The sequence below is a fragment of the Pyxicephalus adspersus genome, chromosome 9 (assembly GCF_032062135.1).
Source record: "Pyxicephalus adspersus chromosome 9, UCB_Pads_2.0, whole genome shotgun sequence".
NCBI classification, from domain to species: domain Eukaryota; kingdom Metazoa; phylum Chordata; class Amphibia; order Anura; family Pyxicephalidae; genus Pyxicephalus; species Pyxicephalus adspersus.
Window position 1 is genome coordinate 1,287,119 of NC_092866.1, and position 27,842 is coordinate 1,314,960.

Sequence of the window (27,842 nt, forward strand, 5' to 3'; positions counted from 1 at the left end):
AGTTCAAGTTCCGGTGCTTTGCCTTCAAATCCCTCCACAGTTCTTGTCCCACTTACATACCTTCCCTGATAGAAAAATCCACTCCAGTCGCTCTCTTCCCTCCTCCAATGACCTACTAATGACTTCCTCACTCATAACCTCATCACACGCACGGATACAAGACTTTTCTAGAGCTGCCCTGACTCTCTGGAATGGTCTCCGCATCCTATTCCGCTTGCTCCTAATTTCGGCTCATTTAAGAGCATTTAAAACCCATCTTTTCAAACTTGCCTACCCGTCTTTTTCTATCTCTTAAATTCCTCACTACTCCCCACCATTTCATATCCCCCTCCTATTATGTGATACTTCCCCCACCTCCTAGATTGTAAGCTCTTCGGGGCAGGGTCCTCTCCTTCTGTGTCACTGTCTGTGTCCGTCATTTGAAAACCCTATTATGTAACCCCATACATGTACAGTGCTGTGTAAGGTTAGGGCTATATAATTCCTGTTTATTAGTAATATTGATAATATGGGGGGTCATGCTGGAGAACTGATATCCCATAGGTGGTTGTATTAGGAAAGATAGACATGTCATTAGGAGAGTATCTTCTACCTATGAAGGGCCATGTTGGCATTGTGATATTCTGATGGTGGTAGTTATCGGGAAGGTAGGAGGAAGACCAAGAGTAGAGTAATTCTCCTATAGAGAGTCGTGTTGGAGTATGTGAATCCTTAAATATAGAAAGCCAGGAATATTCTCTACCATATGGAGGGCCATGCTGGATGTATGATATCCGGGTGGTTCCTGTAATCAAAAAGATAAGGACACGAGCAGCCCTGTACATTGCAGTTTTTCAGTGGATATCACATGAAATGTTAGAGAACCCATTTAGATCTTTTCTCTGTAATACACGTGTGTAATCCAATGCACCAAAGCCATCTGCATTATAGACAGCAATAAAAAACTTAGCAGAGGGTTAACCCTTTTCTTTTTTTGCTTTTACATACATTTTAAAAACCTTTAGAAACTTAAGATGTTGAGGCTAACAGACTTTTCAATGAATGATTAGAGATTTGTTGATTCTTGGAATTATCACTGATACATCAGATCAACATATAAAAAAGCGGCAATTGCTTCCTGCCAAGTCAGCTGATCCATTTGTCTGATGGTTGGCTGTAGAGCAATAGGCTACCCACGGATTGAAATCAGATCTTAAGTTTTAGTCATTCTTGGTCATCCGAACTTTGTTCCCTGGGTTGAATGCATTTGTGCAAATGTTTAAATAAAGTATTTTAGCTGCATCTGTAACAAATCATATATTGTATTCAATATAGCAAGAAACACAATACAAATGCAATATAAAAAAGAGTGCTGTTTAGTTCTGAGAAGTCAGTATGTCACAAATTCAGAAAGAAAAATATGAAATATCTTTCTGCTCCAACTTTTTTAGACCACTCATATTTCTTGCATATAGTGCAATTAGTCATCTGGAATATGCAGTCCAGTTTTGGGCCCCAGTTCACAAAAAGGACATTGTGGGATTGGAGAGAGTACAGAGAAGGGCAACTAAACTAATAAAAGGAATGGAGGAGCTCCGCTATGAGGAGAGATTAGCTGAACTGAATCTATTCTCCTTTGAGAAGAGACGTATAAGGGGGGATATGATCACCTTGTATAAATATATAAATGGTCCATATAGAGAACTCTCTTCCCCATTATTCACTGTAAGATCATTACAAAGCACAAGGGGGCGCTCTTTGTGTCTGGAGGAAAAGAAGTTTAAGCTCCGGATAAGGAAGGGATTCTTCACTGTACGGGCTGTGAAAATGTGGAATCGGCTCCCTCAGGAAGTAGTTTCAGCAACTCCTATAGATTGCTTTAGGAGAAAGCTGGATGATTTCTAGAAGCACAGAATATAACTGGGGATTAAGGATTTAAAGTAAAGATAACAGAGACTGCTGATCCAGGGAACATCCGATTGCCTCATGGAATCAGGAAGGAATTTTTTTCCCCTGTTGGAGCAAATAAACCAGGATTTTTTGGCTTCCTCTGGATCGACTGTGTCCATAGGGTTTTATCTGGGATATGTTTTATTCTCTAGTGGTTGGACATGATGGGTTTTATGGCTGGTTCTAAGGTGGCGTAAACTTGGCAATTCTCCAGGGTCCCAAATGACAGAAAAACAAGGTCTGCAAGAAGGCATGCTCTGAATTTGGGGCCCCCACTTCATATTTCACCAGGACTTCATTTTGTCTAAAACTGTCCCTGCTCCAGGACAAAAGTTAAGGGAAATGTTGGCAATAAGACACAAAGAGCAGCAAAAATAAAATGTGAGGGGTTTGCCATTCCCTACTTTATCTATAAATACAAAGAACATTTAGGGCAATGAATTTATTATAATGGCAGGATCTTCTTAATCACTGTACAATCCCCACACCACATCACCCCATTTATGGCCTTTTAAATAGAAATATGCATTGTGCTACATAAGTGCTGCCAGGATACAAAAAAGAACATATGATGCAAAAAAAACTCCCCTCTGTGATTTAAAAAAAATAATAATAAGTACATTATGCCGATTCCATTAGTTTGTTCCTTTCTTGTATGAGTGCTTGCGCTAATGACTTTCCCCCACCATGAATGGGAATTCGAAGGCCTATTAAGATATATTGCGTCTTCGCAGCAACAGTTAATCCCGCCGCTGTGTTTTTTTTTTCCTGCAGCACTCCTATCTGCATGACTATTGTTCGCAGATGAGGAAATAAATAGTGTGTTTTTGCTGAAAAAAAATGAGTCCCAGGTCTGCAGGGAGAAGATAATACAGCTGGAACCGCAGCGCCTATTGTGCTCTCCCTGACACCTCTTACATAATTTCGCACACTTGTACGGGAGCCAATTAGTCTGAGCTGATATTGCCGGAGAGCGGAGTGGTTGAGGAATGCTATGGTTGGTTGGTGTGTGCACTGCGTAGAGGACTTAATTCCTTTTCAGACTGTCAAATATAAATGCGAGCCCCGGCCTGAACCATTTTCCCCGCAGCTGCTGCCTGGCCATCGAGAGATAGAAGACATTGAGCTTCTTGACTCAACTTATCAGACTATGAACTTTTGCTGTCCAACAATTCCAATTTCTCTTTCCTTGGAGCATCCCCTTAGGGTTTGCAGATTATTATTATTACTAACATAACATTGCCCCGGCCCAACTGCTTTATATATTATGCAGAATATGATATCACTTTCTTATGTAGAGATCTGCAGACTATTGCTTTGCTACATCTATTCCCTGATGTATACATATTGATGCAGCCTCTATGATGAACCATTCCAACCATTTTACACTTGTGAAACCCTTAAAATAATTTTCAGGATTTATGGAAGAAGGTCAAAAAAAAATTGTCTATTACATTGGTGGTCAGTGAAAATAATGGCCCCTTTCTTCTAGATGTCACAATGTCACTCCCAGCACTCCATACATTGGTTGCATTGGTTACAAACTTAAAAGCTGATTGATTGATGAATGATATCCCCATTATTGCTAGAATTTGGGTGCCCCCGGAGCCTAAACAGTGCCCACATATCACTACTTCTACACATGTGCACCCTTTAAGGGATACACAACCAAGCAACCTCACCCCAGTTGTCTTTTTCCGGCATTACCACAAATTAGATTATTGACTGTAAGTCTGCAGAGCATTGTTTTACCCATTTATGTGTTGCCGCACATACTGACCCAAGGTGAAGGTGAGAATAATACAGAGCAGCTGTGGGATACAGGAACTGTTCATGTGGTTCAATGTAATCTGTAAAGAACTTCTTAGTATGATGCTACCATATAAATGATGGAAATAACATTGAGCTCTTGGGGGATCCGCAGAAAATTGCACTTACCTCCCATATGCAAATAATTCTTCAAATGTGCAGTCTGGTATATTCCAAATATTCACATATTAACATGAGGAACATTGCTCTGCTCCATCTATCTCCTTCCAAATACGTCTTTATGACTTTAAGGGGTCATGTATGAGCAGCACATTCCAAGTCATGCTCAATGTACATGGTGGGTGCTTGAAGTGACTACAATAGAAGATGCCATGTAAAATCCCAGAAGAAATGCAAAAAGAAATACATTGAGGAAGGGACCATGTGAGCCTCCAGATTAGTGGCTGTTAAACCATATGTGATGACTAAAAGGTGAGAAGAATATATTTAGAGTCATGGAGACATTTTGCATTGATGTGATAACTTTAAAAGGAAACTTTTCCCTGTCTCTGCTTTCCATAATTGTTTGGTCCTGTGCAAAGCCTGCTTTATAGTTCTGCAAATAAAGCAATGCCAGTATATACAGAACATAGAAGACATTTCCTATTGGTGTGCTGCCACCTGGAGGCCAGGAAGTGAAATACTCAGACTAACCCAAAAATATTAACAACCAAAAAAATAAAAAATATTTCTATGATGCAGTTTGTAAGTTTTTATTTTCTGTGTCTATTACAGAGTTGTATTACATGTTGATCCTGTTAGTGAGTCTATTATATTGTACATTTGTCTTTAGCTCCAGCAAAAGTTAGCAGTTATAAATTGAGACAAAACATATGACACCAACATATGAAGTGAGGGCCCCAATTGCACAGTATTTCATTTCCTGCACCCCCTGCCCATCCATCAACGGGGCAAATATGAACTGAGGGCCCCAATTGCACAGTATTTCAGCTCCTTGCACCCCCTGCCTTTTCATTAATAGCCGGTTTTCCCTACCCTACTTTTTCCCTTGGTGGGGGGATGTGGGTAGACTGTAAGCTCTTCGGGGCAGGATCCTCTTCACCTCCTGTGTCACTGTCTGTATCTGTCTGTCATTTGCACCCCCTATTTAATGTACAGCGCTGCGTAATATGTTGGCGCTATATAAATCCTGTATAATAATAATAATGTCTCTGTCACTGCTAACAGTATGAACATTTTGTATGGACGGAGTCAGTAATGGGAAGCTTTGCTATTTCCATGTACAGTGAGGGGTATTGATGGGACTGGGAAGTTTCGGCACCCACAACTGAAGGGGGAGCGTTCCAGGACTTCAGGGAATGCACATAAATACGTGGCATGCCGCATATGTGAACGGGCCATTAGATACTTAGGAAAACTTATGGGAGGGCTCCTGAAGCACCCCAACTGACATTAAGCACATGTGGCCCTTTAATTTTAGCATCACACCACAACAATCGCTATTGGTTACTGCACACAGGGCAAATGTGTTACTGTAGTGTGGGCATTTGTATGGCAAAATGTGTGACTGGGCCCTCAAGAAACCCAAGATGGGTCAATTTAATAATGGCAGCAGCAGAGCTTTCGCCCGCTGACCCCACAATGCTATGTATATTAAACTCTGACCATTAGATTGGGATTTCACAGGTTATTCAGTCTGTACAGTGTTTATACGTATGACAATAGGAGGCCACAGAGAGGCCTGTGTGAGGTATGCGGGGCCACCTTGTGTAGCCTGCTTTATAGTTTTGCTCCTTGCAGTGACAGGTTCTCTTCCCTGGGAAGAGGCCTGAGGAAACCAGTTGCCATAACAACGGACCCACCAAAAAAGTGCGGGAAGCTGCCTCTAGGGCGGGTCTAGGTGACGTCATGTCCAGTAAGGAAGGGGAGAGTCTGGACCCCGTGGGCGTGGTCAGTCCTTGTAGGGAAGCCGCTGCCATTTTGATTGAAGGATGAGGGAGGGCGGAAGTACCGACCCTGAGGAGAGGAGGCGGGAAAAGTGCCGACCCTGAGGAGAGGAGAAGCAGTGACATGGTGAGGAGACACCCGAGCCCGTACATACCCGCCTATACCTCTGTATGAGGAGGGGACATATGAGGTGAAGAGGGGGCACCTGAATAGGAATGGGGGTTATGAGGGGGTGAATAGAGAATGTGAGAGGGAATAAGAGAGCATGTGAGGGGGGTGGGAGGATGAGTGGGGGCCATGTGAGGGGGAGTGGGGGGGCATTTGGGAAGAAGAAGGGGCATGTGAGGGGAGTTGGAGGCATGTGAGATGACAAGGGGGGGGGGGCATATAAGAGGGGTGAATAGGACAAGTGAGGGTAACAGGCAATTTTGTGTGGGGGTGAATATTGCAAGTGAGGGTAAGGGGCGGCATGTTAGGGGGAATGGGGGCATGTAAGGTGAAGAGGGGTGTATGTGAAGATTATTGGGGGGAAGGGGGTGATGTGAGGATGAATGGGGGATATGAGGTGGAGTTGGGGGCATGTGAGGAAAGGGGGGCATGTAAGAATAAATGGGGCATGTGAGGGAGATGAATAGGGCACTTGAGGGTAAGGGGGGCATGTAAGGATGAATGTAGCTTGTAAGGGGGTGAATAGGGCAAGTGAGGTGAAGAGGGTGTATGTGAAGATTATTAGGGGACATGAGGGGGAATGGGGGATATGGGGTAAGGGAGTCATGTGAGATGAAGGGGGGGGGTCATGTGAGGGGAATAAATAGGGCACTTGAGGGTAAAGAGTGGCATGTGAGGAAGAATGGGAGCATGTGAAGGGTAGGTGGGGAGTGAGGATGAATGGGGTATATGAGGGGGATGAATGGAGTATGTGAGGGGGAGTTGGAGGCATGTAAGATGATGAGGGGGGCATGTGAAGAGGAATAGGGGCATGTGAGAAGGATTGAGGGACATATGATGAGGAATGCATTAGTGGCAGGTTGGAGAATGTGAGGTGAAAGAGGGTATTTGTGATGTAAGTATCCCAGGAGGCTGTGGATTTACCCCTTTATCTGCAGTCACTCTGACAGTAAAGTTAGAAGGGGCAGACACAAAATAAAAGTTGTATAAAATCACCCCTCCAAGCAAAGTTTTTTTATTATGTATATGGGCAGTAACCCTTTTGCGTAATGTTTATTCTATGATGGTCATTGACTAGGTATAAATTACCATTTTATTTTAGTAACATATAAAAATCATTTTATTCCCCTCACACAGTATTGGGGGGCATCGGGGGTGAGAATAAAGCACCCACTGCCCTATAATTCCATACAAAAATAAAAGCTTCACAGATTACAATGTAACTACTTTTCATGGACTTCATGCACTTTGTGTAACACACAGGGACCAGGCTCTGCTCACATCTGTTCACCATTAGGTTGTGTTACAGGTGTGTCAGGCTTCCTGCAAAATGCAAATGAAGTGTGTTAAGGTGTATAAATAATAATAAAACATCTACAACCCACCTGTGCACAGGTAAGTACATGTACCCAGATCTGAATCTAATTGGTGATCAGATCATTACATGGCAGATTATGATTGGTTGATCTGCTCATTGCCTCCCTTACATTTTCATTTATTATTTGTGTTTCTGTGGAAATAATTGTTTCCAACCAGCATTGTTTTATCCTCATTAGTAACTGTTTACATAAAGCTTTTGTGTCTGCTTTAGATGGTATGAATCAAGCTTCCTTTTAACAGTGGAAAATGTTATTTGTGCTTTCATTATGTCATTACGCTGTTAGATTTTCTTCCAACATTATTCGGTCCTAATGGCTTCTTCTAGTTTCACTTCTGTTGCCAGCAGAATGTTTTGGAAAACGCAGCAGTCACAGAAATCAGTGTTTTTTTCTGACTTTATACAGAATTACATTTTTTCCTCCTTTTTTGCATTAGAAAGTGCTTGCTGTAAACACTGAGATTGCTATCTGCTTTGTTACAGCTTTCTGTGAATGCGACTAATATCTGTACCTATTTAGATATGCAGATAGGGTTAGAGCGAAAATTTGTTACTCAGAATTTATAAGATGTTTTGGTTGATTTAGTGTCAGGACGAAACCAGCAAAAAAAATAAATATTTGGCAGATGCAAGGCCAGTATTGTGGCAGCTTCTGGATATATAATCCTTTATTAGGAAATTAAATATATATATTTTTATGTTACTTTGTGTACCAAAAAACAGGATAGTGTGTAGTATACTGTGTTGTTTTTCATGAAAGTGTCACTTTGCCCATCCAAGGTAAGGTGGCATTGTACTGTAACATGCCCCCCCCCCCCCCCCCCCCATTGATTTTTACCTCTCCAGCAATGCCCCACCACTTTTTTTCTGTTGCAGCTGCCATCCAAATACCCAGAGGAAGCTGTGATCTCACCCCTTGTCATGTGAGAGTGCGGGGGTCTGGTGATTGCATCCTCAGATGAAGGCACATGCACCCTCTTACCTTTAACACTTGCTATATTGCTTTGGGCATAGCAAAATTACTGAGAAATAAGAAAAAAATTGAAGCATTAACTGCTGTAATAGTGTTAGCTGGATTTAGGTTTCAATTTGTTATTCAGCTATGTAAAGTCTAAATCTATTAGTCCGTCTGTCCAAGGGTGGCTACATTCCTCCCCTATAGATACAATACTGTGAGTGTAGCCACCCAAAGAAGGGAAGTTCATAGTCACCAGGTGGAAAAAAGCTGAAAGTGAAAAAGTATTCATCTTCCACCTGTTAGGACTGGTGAGGTGCAGATGAACCTTAAAACCTCTGACAACTTTTATTTTTAGCTTATAAAGGATTGTGCTCACTGTGGTTTTTAATGATATCTGTGTCACTATTTGGAGGTTTACATGCACCTTAACCCCCCTAGCGTTCCAATTCTCTCCGTATTTCCACACATTTTTTTGCATGTAAATTAATTTAACATTGTAGGCTATAATTCTTAGGCATAACTCACCGAAATATTTACAATATTTAATAAATGTAGAAAATTTAATAATAAACTTTAAAAAAACAAAAATATGGTAAAAAAAAAAAAAATAGTGATTCGTGTAATATAACTGTACAGTAGCATATGTAATATATCTGTAATATAATTATATATATATATATATATATATATATATTATATCAAGATTTATTTGACTTAATACAGATATTTTGTATTGAATCCAATACAAAATTATTTGAATTTGCCGATCCTCCCGCCTGCACCAACGCATGCACTGACGTCACCGGGAAACCCCAGAGATCGTCTCTGCATTCTCCGGCTGAAGCTCAAAGGGAGAAAACTTGTCTGGAGGACCAGCAGGGCGCCGGGGGACGACAATGGAACAGGGTAAGTGTTTTTTTTTTCAATCTTTTTAGCGACCCCTAGTGTGACTTGAGATTACTGCTTTTTGCATGGAAATTCCACCTTGAGTCACAATCGGGAAGACCGCTAGGGGGGTTAAAGTGATCTTGTCAATTACTGTGTGATAAACTGCAATGCGTTTCCTGTGTCTAAAACCAGGTATCAGTATTTATCTGCAGTGTGAGATCATCCAAGGCAATGCTGATGATAGCTCCATCAGATTTGGAGTGAGATTTGGTGATGGCATGTATGTCCTGCTTACTGTTTTCCTTACTGTGCTGGAGTGGAAGCTGCACCTAGAAATTTGAAGTGAAATTACATCTGCACTTTTACATCAGTGCTTCCACATCTTCTCTTACTGCGTATTTATAAATACCCAACAGTTCTTAGATCACCACTTTTTAGGGGGATAACCCTGACATACAAGTAAGAAAGCAAATTCTGCTCAGGATGGCCAAGGCACAATGCAGAACAAGGCAAGTGAAGTTATGATTGTGGAAAGTTGAACTGTAGGAAGTCTACAGATATCACTAAGGATTACCAGTCCTTTGCTTTACTTTGTTAAGCACAACCTGCACAATTCAGTTCTCTTTTCAAACGGACCCAAACCTTTTAAACTTACCCTTATCTGCATGAACGTTTAACAGATAACACCAAACAATCCAGGGCCCAGTCCTGCTGTGGATGCGGATGGTGGGTAATATATATACAAATATCAAGATGTTGTTCAACTCATGGTTTATTTAACAACAACAATATAAAGATGCATTTAAGTCATACAAAATAACAATATAAAAATGCATTATGCTCTTTCTGTGTTTTTTTTTTTTTTTTGACAAAAAAAATATCAAAATAGAATCTTTTGAAATATTCATTGCACCAAATAAGTAGAATATTTATTTTATACAATACAATGCACTTTAATGATACATATTAACAGGTTAAAGCCTTGTTGTTTGTATGTTTCTTAGGATTCTGTGCAGAAAGCGTACTCTGGTCTCACAAGCTACATCAGTGCCTAGGAACGCCTATGTCTGTTAGAGGTTTTCAGCTCAACCAGGGTGACTGCACCTGAGTTTCCTTAGTTCTCACTTTATATAGAAGATACATCTGCATATAGGCATATATAAATCAGATAAAGGGTAGAGTGATTTTCTTTAACACTGTTCCGGCACTGGACAATGAACATTTTCAGTTTGTTTTCACATTACTTATACTATGAAGAAATAGCACCATGAATTTCATTGTTAAGCAAATTGTTCTTGATGTATATTACAGTAAGATTGTCAAGCATTATACTATGATAAAGCTCACCAAGTCCTTCAAAATCAGGCAGATACCTACAATGTACTGGCAAGGCTAAATCAAAAGCACTAGTCTGCCACTTTGTAGATGCTAAAAAGGATCACTAGCAGCTGTGGAAAGACAAGTTATGTTACATTTTGTAAAACAGGGTAGAAAATACTGATAATTGTTTACAGTGGTCACAGAAACAGCTTACATAAAGCAAGACATTGTATGAAGGTTGTGGTCAGATACTTATAATTTGATATACTTTATTCAGAAAAAATCTTAAACCGATAGGCTGAGAAGGTTTTGGGGACATAATTCCCTTCCTACTGTGTGTTTATCATTGGAATCGGTTAATTTGCCACACAAAACTGCCGTCTACATATAAATGGGTTTTGTGCCGAGAGCAGAGCTGATTTGTGTAGAATATATTTAAGGATGGCAAGTCTAAAATACATTAGGCGTGCAAGCTTTATAAAGAATGCCAAAAGCAAGGCTGGACAAACTAGTTCAGGATTCAGAGGTCAGCAAAATCTTTAATGTCAGTTAAATCCTAACCACAGAGAAGGGAAGGTTAGAAGCTTCTTTGTCAGGATTGGATATAAGGTGAAATCCCCTGACAGACAGCATTTAAAAGCTTGATAAAAAAAAAAAAATGATCCTGGAGTTGGGTTTTAGCAAACCCTCATTTCTATTGATAACAGAAAGTGAAACAGCTGCTCTCAGGATGAATCATTGGTAGAGTTTTTAGATTTCTTCATAATGTAGAATGAACAAATACATTAACTCTGAATTTCTAACACCTTTGTTGTGGCATGGTAAAGAATATGTAAGCCACCTACTCTGAAAGAATCCTTCCTGTAGAGCCTCTCAGATGTGTAAGTGGTAAAATGCTAAAACAACTTGAGTGACATAATTAAAATGGTTCTGACACTTTTTCTATTTTTGAATAAATTGGAATCCTTCTCATTACTGTATAACATGTGCCTTCGGAATCTTTTCTGCAAAGTGTATATTTTTTGACACCTTAATCAGTAAGGTTTATGCAAATATTTGATCATAGAAAATACTAATGGTTTTATTGATTTTTGTATTCTGACCTGAAACATTCATACACGTATCACACTTTAATGTATTGACTAGAATGTGTCATCAAAACCGGATAACTAAAAAACACTAAAAACATGTTACATTGAATCATTTTGTACCTTACATTGCCATACACATTTATTGGTAAATGGTCTGACCACCCAAACCTGATATTGGTAGATACTGGAGAGTTTACCCACATAACAGTTTATCTTGTCTTTGGTACTCCAGTGTTAGAATTTTTGCCTTTCATCTTCCAGGCCTCAGCACCTGTTTACTGAATTTCATGTGCAAGTTGTGCGGGAAGAAGGCCACAATCCATTACTTGGAGTCTGCCCCCAAAGTCCAAAGATTAGAGCAACAGAAGGTAGCATGGTGGTAGACTGACCGTATAACTGAATGTTTTAATGTGTGTTCAAAATGACAGCATGAAATAATAGAGCATTTCCATAAATTTTTTAAATATTTTTTTGTAAGAGTGCAGGTTTCATTTTTAATATCCAACCTTAACTCTTCAGCTAAAAGACGTTAATATGTATGAAATTATGTACAACAGTAGGAAAAAAAAATAATCTTTTGACTGTTGTCTGTCCAAAGCATTTAGAAAGTTGGTTCATTAAAATCAAAGTACATATAAACATTGCAAAATTTGCATAATATCAGGTGCATCCATGTAGATTACAGAACAAAAGGAACTATTTTACAGGGGTGGCAGTGCAAGTTTGGCAAAGCTAAAGGGGGAGGATGGGGGATGCAAAAGAGTAACAAAAAATATATTATATATATGTATAGATATAAACATTGCAATTTAGTTTTTTCTTTTGAATGGTAATTTTTCTTCATGAGAAAGGACAAATATGTCATTCGCTTATATCCCGTCTTAAAGGAATTTTAAAACTAGTTATTTTCTGGCCAAATAGTTGACTTAACAAATTGTTTTGTGATTCAGCTGTCCTGTAATTAGGTGGCTCAGTGGGTTTTGTGTTTGCCCCCAACCTTCGTTTGTGAGGTGGGCCATTCATAGACATGGTAGAATTTTTAGGAGTAAAAGTGTATTGACTTTTTGTAAGAGCTCTTTTGTTTTTGTACTCTCCATTGCTTGATGCAGCATTGATTTTCTTTAAGTTATATGTATCCAACATTGTCTTTTTTAATTGGCTAGTTACCCCTCCAGAGTTTCCTTTTTGGTTGGTCCGATTACATGGAGCTTCATCCTTAGTATCTGAGAGGTTGTTGACCCAGTCCGTTTTCTTTGAAACAGCCGAAGACTCATTCTTTCCAGCTATGACAAGCTTAGCCCTTTTTTTCTTTATCTCACAATCTAAATTCTCCTGTGACCCTACATTGCTTTTATGACCAGATAGTTTTTGTTCTTTGCACCTCTTTGGGTTCTGTTTTGGAGCTGTGGATGCCAACATTTTGTCAACCATCCTAAAATCTGTGTTGTTCTTGGATAAGATAACAGTTGGCTCTTTTTTGTTCAACTTTGGTTGGCTGGAAGTTGTCTCTTTAAAAGTGTTGGTGTTGCCATCTTGACAGGAGGCAGATTTGAATTTTTGTGTGGAAGACTTTGATACATTATCAGCAGTTGAAGCTGAAACATTGGTTTGAGTTGGCGATATATTGTGGATTTGGTTGATTGGCTTATTCTTTTTGGTAAATTTTTGGTCTTTTACTAAGGCATGTATTTCTGTCACAAGTGACTTATCTTTAAGGGTATTTGTTTCAGCGTGCTGTGGTACATCTGGTGACAGTGACTTTTGTGTATATTCTTTGGGTTCCTCTGGGACATCAGGTAGTAAACATTGTGGCTCTTTAGAAGTGTCCAGGGATGATTCCATTATTTTGTTAAATGTATACAGTTCTTCTGGTTCCTTCAACATCAAATTAGAAACATCATTATCTGCTTTACCATGCAGTGTTTGGATATCTGTTTGTTCTTCAATTTCTACCACTCCTATTTGTTTTTCTTGCACTTTTGTATCTTCCTCTATTACTTTGGAATTGTGATCATCATTAAATGGAAAGGTTAAAATTTTTGATTCATAGATTGAGGAGGAGAAAGCCGTGGGATCATTTAGAATAGGAAATATCTGTTGGTCTGTTTCATCGTCTCTTTTCCCAGGAATGTTTAGCTCAAAAGGTACAGGAGACATACTGCATAGCTCTGCATTAAATGTGATTGGTTCTTCTTTTCCTTCAGCAAAGAGCTCAGGAGCTTCCAGTAGCATCTCCTCTATTTTTACAGAATTCTCATGTTTGTTTTCTGGGCTTTCGCCTGATTCTTTATCAGTAAACACACCAGGAGATAGCTTTGGGTATGGAGTGGCCTCACTGGCATCCGGTACATCAGTAGGTATGTCAGAATAATTTGACAGCTTTGGCTTTTTGGTGGGTGGCCTACATTCATTTTCCTGGGACTCTTTTATTTTTTCCTTTACCTCTTTTCCAGATGTAGTGGGCCTTGTTACACCCCTAAATTTAAATGTCATGCTGCCACCGATCAGGTGCTTTTCCATGTGTCTATCATATTGTTCTTTTTTAGAGAATGTGTAATTGCAAGTGCTGCAGATAAACGATTTCTTGATTACATGCATGACATCAGCACAAAGTTCACATGCATAGAGGGTTGTGTGCTTTATTTCAGATTTCTCTGTGAGTTGGTGCTCATTAGTAAGATGACTTCTTAGTTCTTGCACTTCTTGGTAAGATTTAGGACATCTATGACACAGAAAGATTTTTTGCAAACTGTGAACAACAAGGTGCCTTTGTAATTTAAATGGTTTGGGAAACTGTTTCCCACAGTGATGACAATCCCTAGATGGGTCTTTGCAGTGCGGATGCATACTCGCATTTTTGTGTAGTGTATCGCTCTTTTGAGAACTGTCCAGTGAAGGGTTGATTGATAACTTTGGAGCTGGTGTTACCACATGAGCACTGCTCCCACATTCTTTCTCAATAACCATCTCATCTTCTTCCTTGTGCTCTTTTGGTTCTTGCTTTTTAGTCACTGGGCTTTTTTCATCAGTCTCTATGTTTTTTGATGATTTAGTAGGTGTTCTATATATAAAGGTGCTCAAAAATGTTCTTACCATACTCTCTTCTCCAAAGCACCCTGGAATCCCCATGACTGATTTTTGAGCTTGGCCTTTCCTTGCAAACTGAGTGGCATGTTCCCTCAGATGCTCATTGTACATCCATACATCAGATATTTCTTTCAGGCACATTCCACAGATCCAGAGACCTGCTTTGTTTTTTGCATGCTTGTCTTTTAAATGATCCCTTAATTGTTCTCGAGAACTAAACTTTCGCTGGACACACATATAACAAGTAGGAGGAGGAGAAGGGTTGTGAGTTAGCTTATGAAAATCCAGCTCCCCCAAAGTCAAGAACCACTGAAAACAGACTTTACACTTGTACTGTTTGTCCTTGGTTTTAATTTTCACACTGTTGCGATTTTTCATTTGCCTCTTTTCATCTGTTTTACTTTTTGCATCTCTTTTACCTCTTTCTGCCTTTTGTGTAATATCTGTTGCATCTGAATCACACTGGTCCGAATCGTCACCACACGCACTGAAAAATGACAGTTCTCTCATGTCAAACTTTGCACTTAGCATCTTCATGTCAATTGTGGGAAATTCTGGAAGCCCAGATTCATCATTGGTTTTACAATCAAGATTTTCCTCCACTTCAGATTCCCTCATTTCTGAGCTGATCTCGGTAGACAAATCAACAGATTCTCCTGGGGGTGTGAAAAGGTTTGCATGTATAGAGATATCAGAATCTTGTTCTAGTGGAGGTTTTTCAGTGAGTGATTGTTCATTTATATTTTCTGGTTTACTTTGATTTGCAAAAGACAGAATTTTTGTATCAACATCAATACCTTCCTCTAGGGGACTGGGTTGGTTGAATTGTGTATGATGCTCTGTTTGGCCAGAAGAATTTTTCATATTCATTAATGAAGAATCACTAGAGATTTTATAGTCACATGTGTAATGAATTTGTGAAGAGTGGCATTGTTCACCCTTTTCTTCTTGTCTGAAATCTGTTTCAAAAGGTGGTGCAGTTCTTTTGTTTTTCTTTCCATATACACGTGTGCATTTTCTTCTAATAAAGTGATCATCTCTGGGAAAGAGTTGAGAAAAAGAGTTATCATCATCAAACAAGCTGTGAAGGTCTGGTACTGTTTCCTTGGGTAAGTTTGAACTTTGGACATCATTTTTTATGTTGGAATTTTCTGGAGTGTTTAACTGCTCCTCTGTGCCACCTAACAAATTGTTCTCATTTCCTAGCAGGCTGTTTATGGGTTGATTTTCACAGTCATTTATTATGTGTTCAAAATGCCCTTTAATATTATCTGCCCATGATTGCTGTTGAAGCAAAGCATCTCTGTTCATTTCCATATCGAGGACATCACTTACTAACTTCTCATCATCATCTCTACAGACAGAAGCACACATTTTTAACTTGACTTCTTTTAAATCTGTTTGCTTCATCGATAAATTTTTATCTGAAGGCTCTTTCCCTTCTTTTTTGTCGTCAGTAGAGTTGAAGTTGTTTGAGTGCCCAATTGCCTTTAGAATATTCGTTTTAAGGATGTTTAAAACATCATCAGGTGGAACTTGTGAATTTGCACATATATTATTTGGAGCTTTTGCTTTCCTTTTTTTGACTTTGACCAGTTTTTTTTTACACGTATTCTCTATACAAGTTGTATTCTCAGGCAATCCATTAATAATTTTCTCTCCTTTGGTATTTGATGATTCTTCATCTGGCTGAAAAGAGTTACTTTGGTTGACAAATTCAGGAATTCTTTTCTTTGATTTAGTGTCAGTCTGTAGGTTTTGTTGAATTTCACTTTTGCACTTCCACTCCCCCATGGTATTTTTCGTGGCAAGAGTTTTTTCAGCTGTGGCATCTTTGGGTGACATTAATGAGCTGTTGTGCTTGACAGCCTTGTGTCTCGTCAGACCTGGTTTAGAGCGGAAAGCTACTAAACATATATCGCATGTTAGTGATAATCCAGATAGTTTTTTTTCTTTATTTGGGCTTCCCTTTGTTGTAATCCCAATACTCTGCAAAATTTCTTTGCTCTTGTCACCTTCTAAGATTCTAAGTACACCATCTATGACTGAGTGCATATCATTGGTACCTTTTTTCTCAGACTCACTGTTATTAGATACACTGTTTTGTGTTTCTGATATGTTGTTTTTTTCTGTAGTTGATCTTTCAGCTGTATTTTCTGTAGCTTGGTGGCAGTTGAAATTTAAATACTCTGGAGTAGCTATATTCAGTAAATCACAAACCATAGACGTTGAGCTTTTGTCTTCATTCTCATAAGTAGGATCAATGTTAGGAATGTCTTGAGATTTATTCCAGTCATTTTTAGGAGGCCTCTCCTTGGGATTGCATAACAATGGTGCTACAGAGTTTTGCATACTTTCAGAAAAAAGTTCAGTATGGATAACTGAAAAGTTTTGATTATTTTCTCCAGTGTAAATTGGAGGATATGTATCATCTGTTGCCATTGACTGACACTCAAGAATAATATCTGCAACAGATTGTACTTCCTGATGTTTGAAGTGTTGGCAGACTAATTCAGAGCAGAAACATGGACTTAAACCATCTTGGACAACTGGTGTCACAGTGATTGTATCTTTTGCTGCCAACTGTTGTTGATTGGCCTCTGTAGACAATGTCATACTTCTCTCTTCACTTAGAAATAGATGCATATCTGTTGTACCCACTTGGCCTTTTTCAGGTAGATGTTCTGATGGATTTGTAGCTACAGTTAGAAATAATTGATTGCTGCTACATAAGGGAGCGACCTTTTCATTTGAATTCAACTCCTTTTGTGAAGTGTACATAAGTTTTTGCTGTGCCGTATGTTCTTTAATTGGTTCAACACTGAGTAAATCAAAATGCAACAATGATTGCTCCGTATTTAGTCCAAGACCTTGAAGTTGAGCTTCAAATTCATTATTGCTATTTTGCTGGACATCAATAATATTGGGGTGCAAGTTAAAGTGAGAAGACTTGTCAGTAACATGACTATTGCCTTTAGTCAATATTGAGCTGTGTTCTTGATTTGTGTTATCCACCAAAAACATTTCTGTTTCATGAAGCATATTTATGTCTTTTATTATTTGATTTTTTGAACATGCAAAACTGGGAATCTCCTTACTCAGTCCCTGGTTGTTTTTGTCTTTGGAAAGTTGCGCTATCTCAGTATTTATATGACCTGGTGTCAAACATCCAATATCAGGTCTGTCACATGGAGTTTCATGAATACCTAGCCCCTTAGGTATAATTAATAAATCAGATACATATTTTTCTTTATCATTTGTGTGGTTGGACCTGTCAACCTTTTTGGATTTCATAACAAATGAAGAAAATCTGTTTCCATCTTTTGCTCCGTAAAAAGAGATATTTTCGTTAACCTTGACTTGCTCCTCTAGCAAATTTCCAGTGTCTCTGCTGTCAGGTGGCAGAATATCATGATGGTTTATATGGTCATCCTCAAAGGTCTCCTTGTTGATTATGGGTTCTACAGCCATAGCAGGAATTGAGTCTTTGTGTCCTAGCATGTTGAGCACATCATTCTGTGTGGTTTGTATACCTGATTCTGAAAAATCTGTTGCATCTTTTATCTCAGTCTTTTTTTGGTTGTTCTCGTTTTCTACTGAAAAAGTTTCAGCACCCTCTAGAATATATGAAGCATCTCTTTCAGCTTCTGTCTTGTTCTCTGGAGTAACTGAAGCTGCCAGTATCACTGGAAAACATGGCATAAGCATCTCTTCCTCGTTATTTTTGGCTGTTCTTGCCACAAAAAGTTGGAGCTGATGCAATGGATTCTCTGTGGCTTCCTGAGTTGCTGTAGACTTTTCGGGAATCGTGCTCTCTTCTTTCACTAAGACTGGCATATCGAGGAGCACAGACTCTTTATTATCCTTGTATCCATGTTTGTCTAATGCTTCCTTGTCGCTTAAGATTTCATGGTCATTGTAGTGTTCTGTATCATTTGCAGCCTTTGGAATTGATACCTTTGCTTCTTGGTCAAACAGATTTGGTTGATTTATGCTTTTATTTTGATCTGACATTACAGTCATATTTAAATCAGGAACACTGTCGTCTTTGGGGCAAAATTCAGAATTAGTGTCAGAAATACTTTGAAAGTGCTCAAGCTCAGGTGGATCATCAAACTGCTCGTCCAGTTTCTGCAGTTTATCTGTTGGATTTTCATTGTTATTTTGTTGCCTTCTTGTTTCAGAAATATCAATTTTGGGGGATTTAGAAAGCAATGTTTCTGTTGTAACCATTGCTTCTTGCAAAAATTCATTGTCTGAAAATGTCTGGCATTCCATTTGGTTGGAGATGTTAGGCAAGTAAACCCCTGATATGACTGAGGGGGAGCCCTGGCTAAGAGACCTTATTTCTTCTGTTAGACGGATATCACTGGCTGTTGATTGATACTGGTTGCTGTCTTCTGGGGAATTAAAGGAAGCCAATGTTCTGGTTTGTTTCTGACTTTCAGTATTGGAACTGAAAGTGTCAAGTTGAACTGAACAATCCCAGGGGCTTTTAAGATTTTCGGGTGTGCTGTCTTTTACTAGTAGTTGAGAATCATGAACATTACAGTCTACTTTAGCAGGATGGACTAAAGTGTTCACATTGCTCATACTGTTATGATTATCATTAAGATAATTATTTTTGTTATTCTCAGTTGGATTTACTTCCATCTCTGGAAATGGGAGGGAAGAGCCAGTGAGCGCAGGAGTAATATTATGTTTGACTAGTGTTTGGGAAGCTACCTCATTGTGAGCTTTGTTTGTCTGCAGCTGGTTTTCTAGCTCTGTCACAAGCCTTTTTATTTCCAATTCATCCTCTGACTGAACATTGTTTATGTACGATGCACTGTAATCTGTAATATTTCTTGACAAATCTTCAGATGTCACAGGTACATGTTCAGCATATTTTTCAGCGGCTTGATTGTCATTTCCTTGAAATGGAGTAATATTAGCTGTTAATATTGGAGCGCTTTCCTCCATAAGGTCCCAACTTTTTTCTGGCAAAAACTGTGAGAATGTATGTTCAAAAGGCGTTGATTTACTAGGCTGGTTAAAGTCAATGTAGTTGTCCTTTGGTGGGGTTACATGATTGTACATGGCAGGGTCGAAATCGGACATTGGCAGCTCAGCAAATATAGATGAAGAGTCAAATGAAAAAGATGAAGAGTCCTTATCAGTGGGATAAGATTGTATATCTGAGCATTTCTGCTCAAAAGAAGTGATGTTATTGCCATTGCTTTGATTTGCATATATCTGCTCAACATCCATGTCAGCAGGGATTTGGGTTTTAGCAAATATATTATTGGTGTATAAACCAGGCAAGTCATCATGTTTATCCTCTGGAAACTGTTGAAATTCATTTCCAAACTTTTGGTTTTGTTGAGGTACAATATTTACTGTTGAATCCTCATTGAAACAAATGGGTAATGCAAAATCTTTGTGACCAAAGCAAAGTTCTTCACTTATTTTTTGTACATTATTGTCTGAGCAGGTTAGATTACCATCAGTGCTAAGCATTTCAGGAATAGTAGGTGAAGTGTTAAGTTGCTTCTTCTGGAAATCTGTATTTTCTGAATGAAAAGTAGGCACATCCTGGGGCACATTATTTATGGCTAATAATAAATTAGATGTATAATTATCATTTGATAAGGTGCTTGTTTCCATTGTATCTTGGTAAGTGCTAAGTTTTGTCTGTCCTCCTTCCTCAAAACTGTGCTCTTCTGTTATTTTGCTAGAATTGTGCACTGTTGGATCTACGCTTTGCTGCAGTTTGTCCTTTTCTTGATAATGTGTTTCAGCATTCTTTGTTGAATACATTTTTGAACTAGCAAGTAGGAATTTGGCAGATCCAAACCTTTTAGTTCCTTTGGAAAAGTCTGTTGAGTTTAGCTGGTTGTCTGATAATTCTCTGTATAGGGGCTTGATAAGATTTCTTTCCAGGGATGTGTTTTGTCCTCTACAGTTGAAGGTTTTACATCTCAGTGCTGTTTCATGTTCATTTTCAGAATCTGTCCTCTCCATGCTTTTAGGGCTAGAGCCTGCCTCACTTGACATACTTGTACTTTGATCACTGCTATTGGATGACTGGCTGCTTCTTCTCCGGATCCTGGCTGAAGTGTCTTTACTTTGGAGCGGGAATCTTGTTGCCTCTCCCATGCGCCAAACGGGTTCTTTTAATTTTTGTCTTCCACTTCTGCCTTGGAGATCTCTGTTAAAGCTGTACTTCAGTCTACCATTTGGTTGCATTTTACTTGGCAGTAAATTAGCAGCAACATCCTCATCGGAATCTGAAATGTAGTCGTACTCCCCAAATGGGTGATTTTTGGTTGGAGGGAAGAGTCTTTCTGTCACCAGTGAAAATTGCACATTTTTGTTACTTTTCACATGCAACTTGTGAAGTTTATTTTTCTGTTGCACAATTTTGTGTATAAGCTCTTTACTCCAGGTTCCATTGTGAGACTTCTTTTTTTTAACATCCTTTAAAGCTGTCTTACGTGACTTTGGGTTGTCTGTAATGGAGACATTTTTAGAGGATTTTAGGACTTCGTTATCTTCGTTACCATCAACATTATTTTTGTTCAAGTTAATTTCCTTTTTTTCCTGTGTTGTAAGAAATGTTTTAATTTCCCCTCTTGTCTGCTGATTACTGTCCTCAGAACTTGGTGTAAAATGTTTAATAGTTGTTTTACTTTCCACAGAATATGGATGAGCAGTTCCCACCTCTGGGGATTTTGATACATTTCTCAGTTTTATTGAGGTTCCATGGTTATAGGAGGCCTCTTTTTCAAAGCTTTCACGATTTTCTTCACTGGCATATGGGACCTGGGTATGGTGTGTATGCTTTTCCTCTGCAATTTCATTTTTCCTGGTGTCTGTAGATTCTTTATCTTTGTGAGACTGACTACATGCAGTAGCTTTGGTTGAGGTGAGGTCATCATCCACAAAAACATCAATAAAGGTGCTATCTATTTCAGGGTTGTCTACTTGAAATTCAAGGCCATTCAGTGCTTCTATGATTAGACTGTCAAGCTTTGCATCATCCATTTCCAATGTCTCACAAGCAGTCATAGGCAGTAAATGTGCTGTTCCATTGTGGAAAGTACTGTTTTTTAGAGGGTCCTCTTTGGATTCTCCTTTTGCATCACAGTCTAGGAGATAATCTTTCTGAAAACTTTCTAACTCTGAATGAAATTCCATTTGACCTTTGTGATGGGACAAGTCTGGAATTGTCTGAGAAGCAGCAGATTTTCTTATGTCTCCACCAATCAGAGAGTCCTTCATCTCATTTTGGAGAGTTGAATTCAAATTACAATACTGCCGGTGTTCCAGAAATGATGACAGATTTCCAAAATTCTGGTCGCATTGTTTGCAGGTTAGAAGAACATCGAGCTGGTCTAAGTTTGCACTGCTAAGAGAGTTGGCAAGGAAGTGGTGGGAAGAGTAGGGAGGTGGGGGTTCACTTTCAAAGCTCTCGAGACATCCTTTATTTGGCTCATTAGCTATTTTTTGGTATTGGTTTTCTTGCAGATTTTTAAAAGTTTGTTCATCTTTTGAAGAATCCAATAAGAAAGCGTAACTTTTTGTAAGTTCAGCTTTGTGATACAAAAACGAGCCAGAGTTTAGTGGATCATTTGGGTGAAAAGATTTATCTGTTTGATGACATGTCTGATGAAAGTATGGAGATGATGTCAGAGTGGGTGGCACTTGGCTCTCCTCTGAGCTTGGATTCACAGGACTACTGGACATAGGTGAAAGAGAAGAGCATGTGCTTCCATTCACGTGATTAGTGACTGGGGAAGGAAGTGGGGATTCACAGGGAGATTCAGCTACAAAAGTTTTACCTGACAGTGCTACAGACTGGTTGGAATTATTTCGTGATTGTGGAATTGGTTTGCTCATGCCATACAAAATGCTTTTAGTTCTTGAATCACTTATCTGAGAGTTTGTATCCTTTACACTGTCATACAACATATCATTGGATGAGCTGTAGCTTTGCCTGCTTGTCTCTGACCTTTGAGTGGAACTCCCATCTACCACAATGTGTTTTTTTGCATGATAACTTGGTAGAATTTTAGTCATCATAGTGTTATTTTGCCATTCTGAATTACCAACGCTGTATGGTAGTTTTTGGTTCCCATTGTGCCTGGATAGCTCAATGTGATTTTGATTTGTTGTTGGTGAAATAAGGTGACCCTGCTGCCAAGGCATTCTTGGATTTTTCAGTGCCTGTCTTGGGTCACTTGGCTGGTTATGATAGGGTATTGAGTTTCCAGAAGCATTTGAGTAAGATAGAGAGTTTTGGTCCAGAGGTGGGAAACTGTTGCTACCTGTATCCCAAGTCTGAGGTATTCTGGAAAGGTTTTTATCAAAAGGCACGGATCCTGTGTTTACATTGTTATAGGGCTTGTTTGAGAAGTGCACTTTGTTCAAAGAAGTCTGTGGTATATTCCTTCGTAGGGTGTCAACTGGAGTCAGGAGTCTTTGACTGTGTACAAAGTCTTTAGTTGGCTGTTGCCTTTTATTGATTAATGCTGACACACTGTTATTATGTAAACTAAATTCACTAGGATTGAAAACAGCTTGTTTTTCTTGAAAATTGCTTTGAGTTTGTTCTATAGCACCAGAGTTTGAGGGAGTTAGAGCACCAGATGAAGAAATAGCACCATTGTGTTCAGCCGAAAGTTCGTTCCTTCCTGGGTAGCATGGGGGGGTGGGCGGATGTTGAGCCCCCTGCTGCGTATGAAGGAATGGAGGTTGCTGGGAAGGTAAACCATATGTACGGCTGTCTGGCAAAACAGTATTATAGGATCCATTGCCCTGTGGATCCTCTGGTCCTTCCCTTGAGGAGGACTGGAAGGAGAAAGAATTGTGTGCTACCTGGGAGGCAGCCAGAGAAACATCAACAAAATCTTGGCTGTTCCCATTGTTGCAGAATGTATTCCCGTTTGGCTCCTGTAAGGGCTGAAATGGATACTGAAATGACAGAGGTCCAAAGCCATGTGAATCTGATTTGTTGCTCTCAGGATAAGTGCATAGCTTTTGGTTTGTGATAGTATACCCGCTGGTCCCAGAAGAATGCCACTTGTTTCCATTGGGTTGAAATTCTAAGTAATGTAATTGTCCATTAGAATTGGATTTGTCATGAATGTTGCCCGAATGGAGTTTTAGGCCGTTGTGAGTTCTGGTAGCTGGAGCAGTTTGTGAGGTATAGTTTGTGGAGGTCAGACTGGGACTTGGTTCTGGAAGGGAACGACTGAAGTTTAGGTCCTCTTGATGGAGTTCTGCCTCTCTCTCTGGAAGGCTTGGGACATGAAACCGATAACTTCCAGAAACAGGTCCATGACTTACTTCTACTTTTTTTGGTGGTGTCACCTTCTGCTGAGGATAAGCAATCCCAATGGTAGGGTTTGATCTTGAGCTATTAATGCTGAGTCTGTAGAGCTGGTGTTGACTGCGATCTCCCTTCCCTGACCTTTTATTTTTGTCTTTTCCTCTGCTCTTTCCGGTTGGAGACAACGGACTACTTTTGCAATTGTTCCATGTAGCATCACTGGAATACTTTGGCCTGTTTTGAAGAGATTTAAAGTCTATTTTGCCAGCTTGTTGAGGCCTTATTACAGCCTCCCGCTGGCTAGAAGTCTCTCTTTCCCTACCATTCAATGGAGACACTTTGTCAGCAGGTAAGGCACTCTCTGAGTTGTCTGAAATCTTGCTTGGGTCATTTGCTGCCTCATTCTTGCTGAACTGTTCAAGGCCAGTATCATTTTTTTTGGAGCTGGGTGTTTTAGCATTGATGGCATACACATGCTTTGTCTCTCCCGTCATGGTACCACTCAGATAAGGTGGGAGGCACTTGGCACACCGGCCACTTTTGTTTTGCTCATGTTCTTCACATAATGATTTTTCTGGTCCTTCTGTTTGAAGTTCGGCAGAAGATCAAAGCAGCATCCTGAATAATGACACCTTCATTCTTGATTTTCAAACTTCAGTGCTGAGATCATCACTTTCAGGTTTTCCAGGAGAAGACTGAAATTAAATAAAAAGTAAAAAAAGTCAGCTAAGTAAGTCATATTTCTTTTTCATTTCACTAAAGCTTAAATTCTGTACATTTATCAATAACGCTTAGATCTGCTATTGAGAAAATATAAGAAAAAAATTCATTAAGGCTGCTTATGCTAGTGCTGTCAACGCATGGCAGTTTTTGGATAAATGTTTTATTGTTGATATACATTTTTCATGGCAGGTTACATGTTCTTGGTTATAAGAATAAACCTAAGTAGGCCTGAGAAAACTCTGTATCTGCATGATGATAATGGCGTGGATTTAATAAAGAAATTTAGGCTGTTCACTTAGCAAACTGATTTATCATTCTTCAAAGGATAATTCTCCTAGCATAGTAAATGTGGGGAAAAATCACTTTGCAAAGGATATCCAATCACATGCAAGGAAATGTGATAAAACTTTTTTTACTTTTCCATAACTGGATGGCTGAAGTCAGCTGGGCTTTGCCTCATTCACTAATCTAAATGAACTATTTCTTTCAGTGTGATAATGATCTAGGCTCCTTTAGCACTCACTAAAGCTAAAGCCAAAATATTAGGCTATGTACACACGTGCAGTAATTATCACTGGAAAAGATTTTTTACGATTCTTTCCAACGACTAACGACTGCATGATACATGAATGAGTGCTGTACATACAGCACCGTTATGCTCTATGGAGAGGGGAAGGGGAGAATGACAGAGCAGCATCACAACTGTTCATCGCCCATTGTCCGTGGATCCGCCAGGACGGTCGTTTGGACTATGGACGACGAGCGCTGTACACACGCCAGATTCTCGTCCAATATCTGCTCTGAGCTGATTATCAGACCAGAACAATTGCACGTGTGTACCTAGCCCAACAGGACAAATGAAAGACAAGGCAAATATGTTGATTAGTGTAAATTGTAAAAATTACTATTTAAAATAAACTATTCAAAAACACATTTTGTAGCTTTAATTCATACATACCCAATAACTCTAATTCCTTTTTGTTATCTGTTAACATGTTTTTTTGTTTTACGTTTTCTTACCATCTATTTACTGTGACTACAATTACCACTTCCTCATTTAGACATTTTTAATCTAATGAAGGGGTGCTGATAAATGTAGTCCTACATTTATTGCGAATATAGACTGGATTTGGAGTTAAGCCTTCCAGTAAGGGTGCATAAAGGATCAGATGGTATTAGTAATTTGAAAGTTGCACAGTAAATTTTCAATGTGAGTTAATGTGAAATCCTGTATACCACTTGTACATTATTTTATAAACCACATCTTTTTGAATGACCCCCAGTGAACCCTTGGATGGAATTAGATTCAGTTTTAGTGTCTGCCCACTTCCTTCCTACCTGTCATGCTTTAATAGGAATCTCTATCTGGTCTCTGGATTAAACACCATTGGCAGCGTAGTCCTTGTGGATTTCACTTTATATGCTTGATGCTATCCATACAGCTGCCGTCTCTTACTTAGAACCTGAGTTGACATAGCTGAATCCGCAGGCAACGTTTGCGCATGATATTAGTTTGACTACAATCTACCACTTATACCCAATATTGCCATAACTATCAAGTCTTTTCAAACCTGCAAGGGCTCTCTGCCAAGACAAAACAGAGCAGCCAATCTATGCCACATTATCACAGTTGCAGTCTTTCAGATGCATAAAGAAGGTATTCTAAGCTTCGAGGCTCTGTCTAATGAAAAAAGAAAATTTGCTGTCTGTCCATTGCGGGGAATCCTGATTAAGGTTTATTGCTTAAAAACTGCCAAAAGAAATAGATCATTTAACTAAATAACCTAAAAAAATGTATTTCCCCTGATGGTCTTACTTGCAAGGTGTTTGAAAAGCAGAGATAGCCAGCTGGTAGAAAAGCATTAGTGAAGCACCTTCCTACTGACTATTTATGTTGTGTTGTTTCCAGATCTCCGCAAAGGGTGTCATTTATTTTATGTATTATGTAAATGACAGAGTATCTAGGGTCACCTGAGAATCTATATTACAGATACACATTTTACACCTAACATGAGCCTTAAGGTCACGGATATAGGTGCTGCTATTTCTGATCACCTAAGAATATTGGTTTCCAGGTTTTTCAGACTTTAGTGCATTACAAACTAAATACCTGCAACAAGTAAGCCGATTAGAAAGTTTACATTTCTGATCTACAATCTGGTTAATGGTCAGTGCCTCAAAAATAAAAAAGCCAAATGGTCAGTATGGAGAAATAACTCCGAAAAATAGCAACAATGACCCGTAATGTACTAGAATTACTTCTAAATCTAACATATATATATATTTATATAAATCCTGGTGTAATGATGCCTTCACAGAGTTCACATGTGCAATTCAGTTTGTCGTCCACTGGGTGGCAAATTGAAAACAAAATCTGCTGGGCAGTGGGATAAATAAACGATGGAGCATACACGGAGAATACATAGATGACTAATTTGTTCTATAGTCATGTATGGCCATCAGAAAGAACCACAGTGGGGGGATCAGTCATGTTGGATATGAGGAGATCACTTTTTAGCAACAGTGAGGATTAGAGGAAAGGGCAGATAGCAGATAAGTGTGAACCTTTTTCTTTTTCAGGTATTTTCTAAGTTCTTTATAGAGTAAATTGGTCTGATTTATATAGACTTAGAGATTGCTGAAACTTTGTACAATACATGAGTAGATTCAAGCTGTTTTTAAAACAGGTATTTGAAGGATATGGGTGTGAGATTCTGGATTATATTCTGATTTATTGGGACAAGGTGAGATTCATGGAGTTTGATACCCTGGCCCTGATTTATAAAAGTTCTCCAAGGCTAGAGGGGAATACACTTTCATCAGTGAAGCTGGGTAACCCAGCAAACCTGTAATAAATTTCCGAAAAGTCATGCTATTTGTTAGCTATTTGTTAGCAAATGTTTTCAATCCTTCCAGGTTTGCTGAATCACCCAGCTTCGCTGATGAAAGTGTATTCTCTCCAGCCTTGGAGAACTTTAATAAATCAGGGCCCCTGTGTTAAGCTAGGCATACATTAAGCAATACATTTGATTGATTAGTTAAAAATGAAAATTGATCAAGAATTGATAAAAAGGTGTGTTTTACAAACCATATTTAGGCTGCATATTGATTAAAAATTTATTAGGCAGATCATTTGATCGAATTCAGAATGGGTATTAATGGGTATTATTAAAATGACTTCCTTAATTATTATTATTATTATTATTAAACAGGATTTATATAGCGCCAACATATTACGCAGCGCTGTACATTAAATAGGGATTGCAAATG

At 39.0% G+C, this 27,842-nt stretch overlaps 1 protein-coding gene across 3 annotated transcripts in view; it reads right to left on the bottom strand.

Moving 5' to 3' along the window:
• Positions 1–9,792: 9,792 nt before the first annotated feature.
• The window catches only part of ZNF469 (zinc finger protein 469), a 232,239-nt gene continuing 214,189 nt past the window's right edge, over positions 9,793–27,842 (bottom strand). For all 3 annotated transcript variants that reach the window (XM_072421337.1, XM_072421336.1, XM_072421338.1), the window contains one exon: positions 9,793–24,544. In XM_072421337.1, the coding sequence (XP_072277438.1) occupies positions 12,311–24,343 (12,033 nt within the window). In that variant the 5' untranslated portion in view covers positions 24,344–24,544 and the 3' untranslated portion in view covers positions 9,793–12,310. The remainder of the gene's footprint in view (positions 24,545–27,842) is intronic.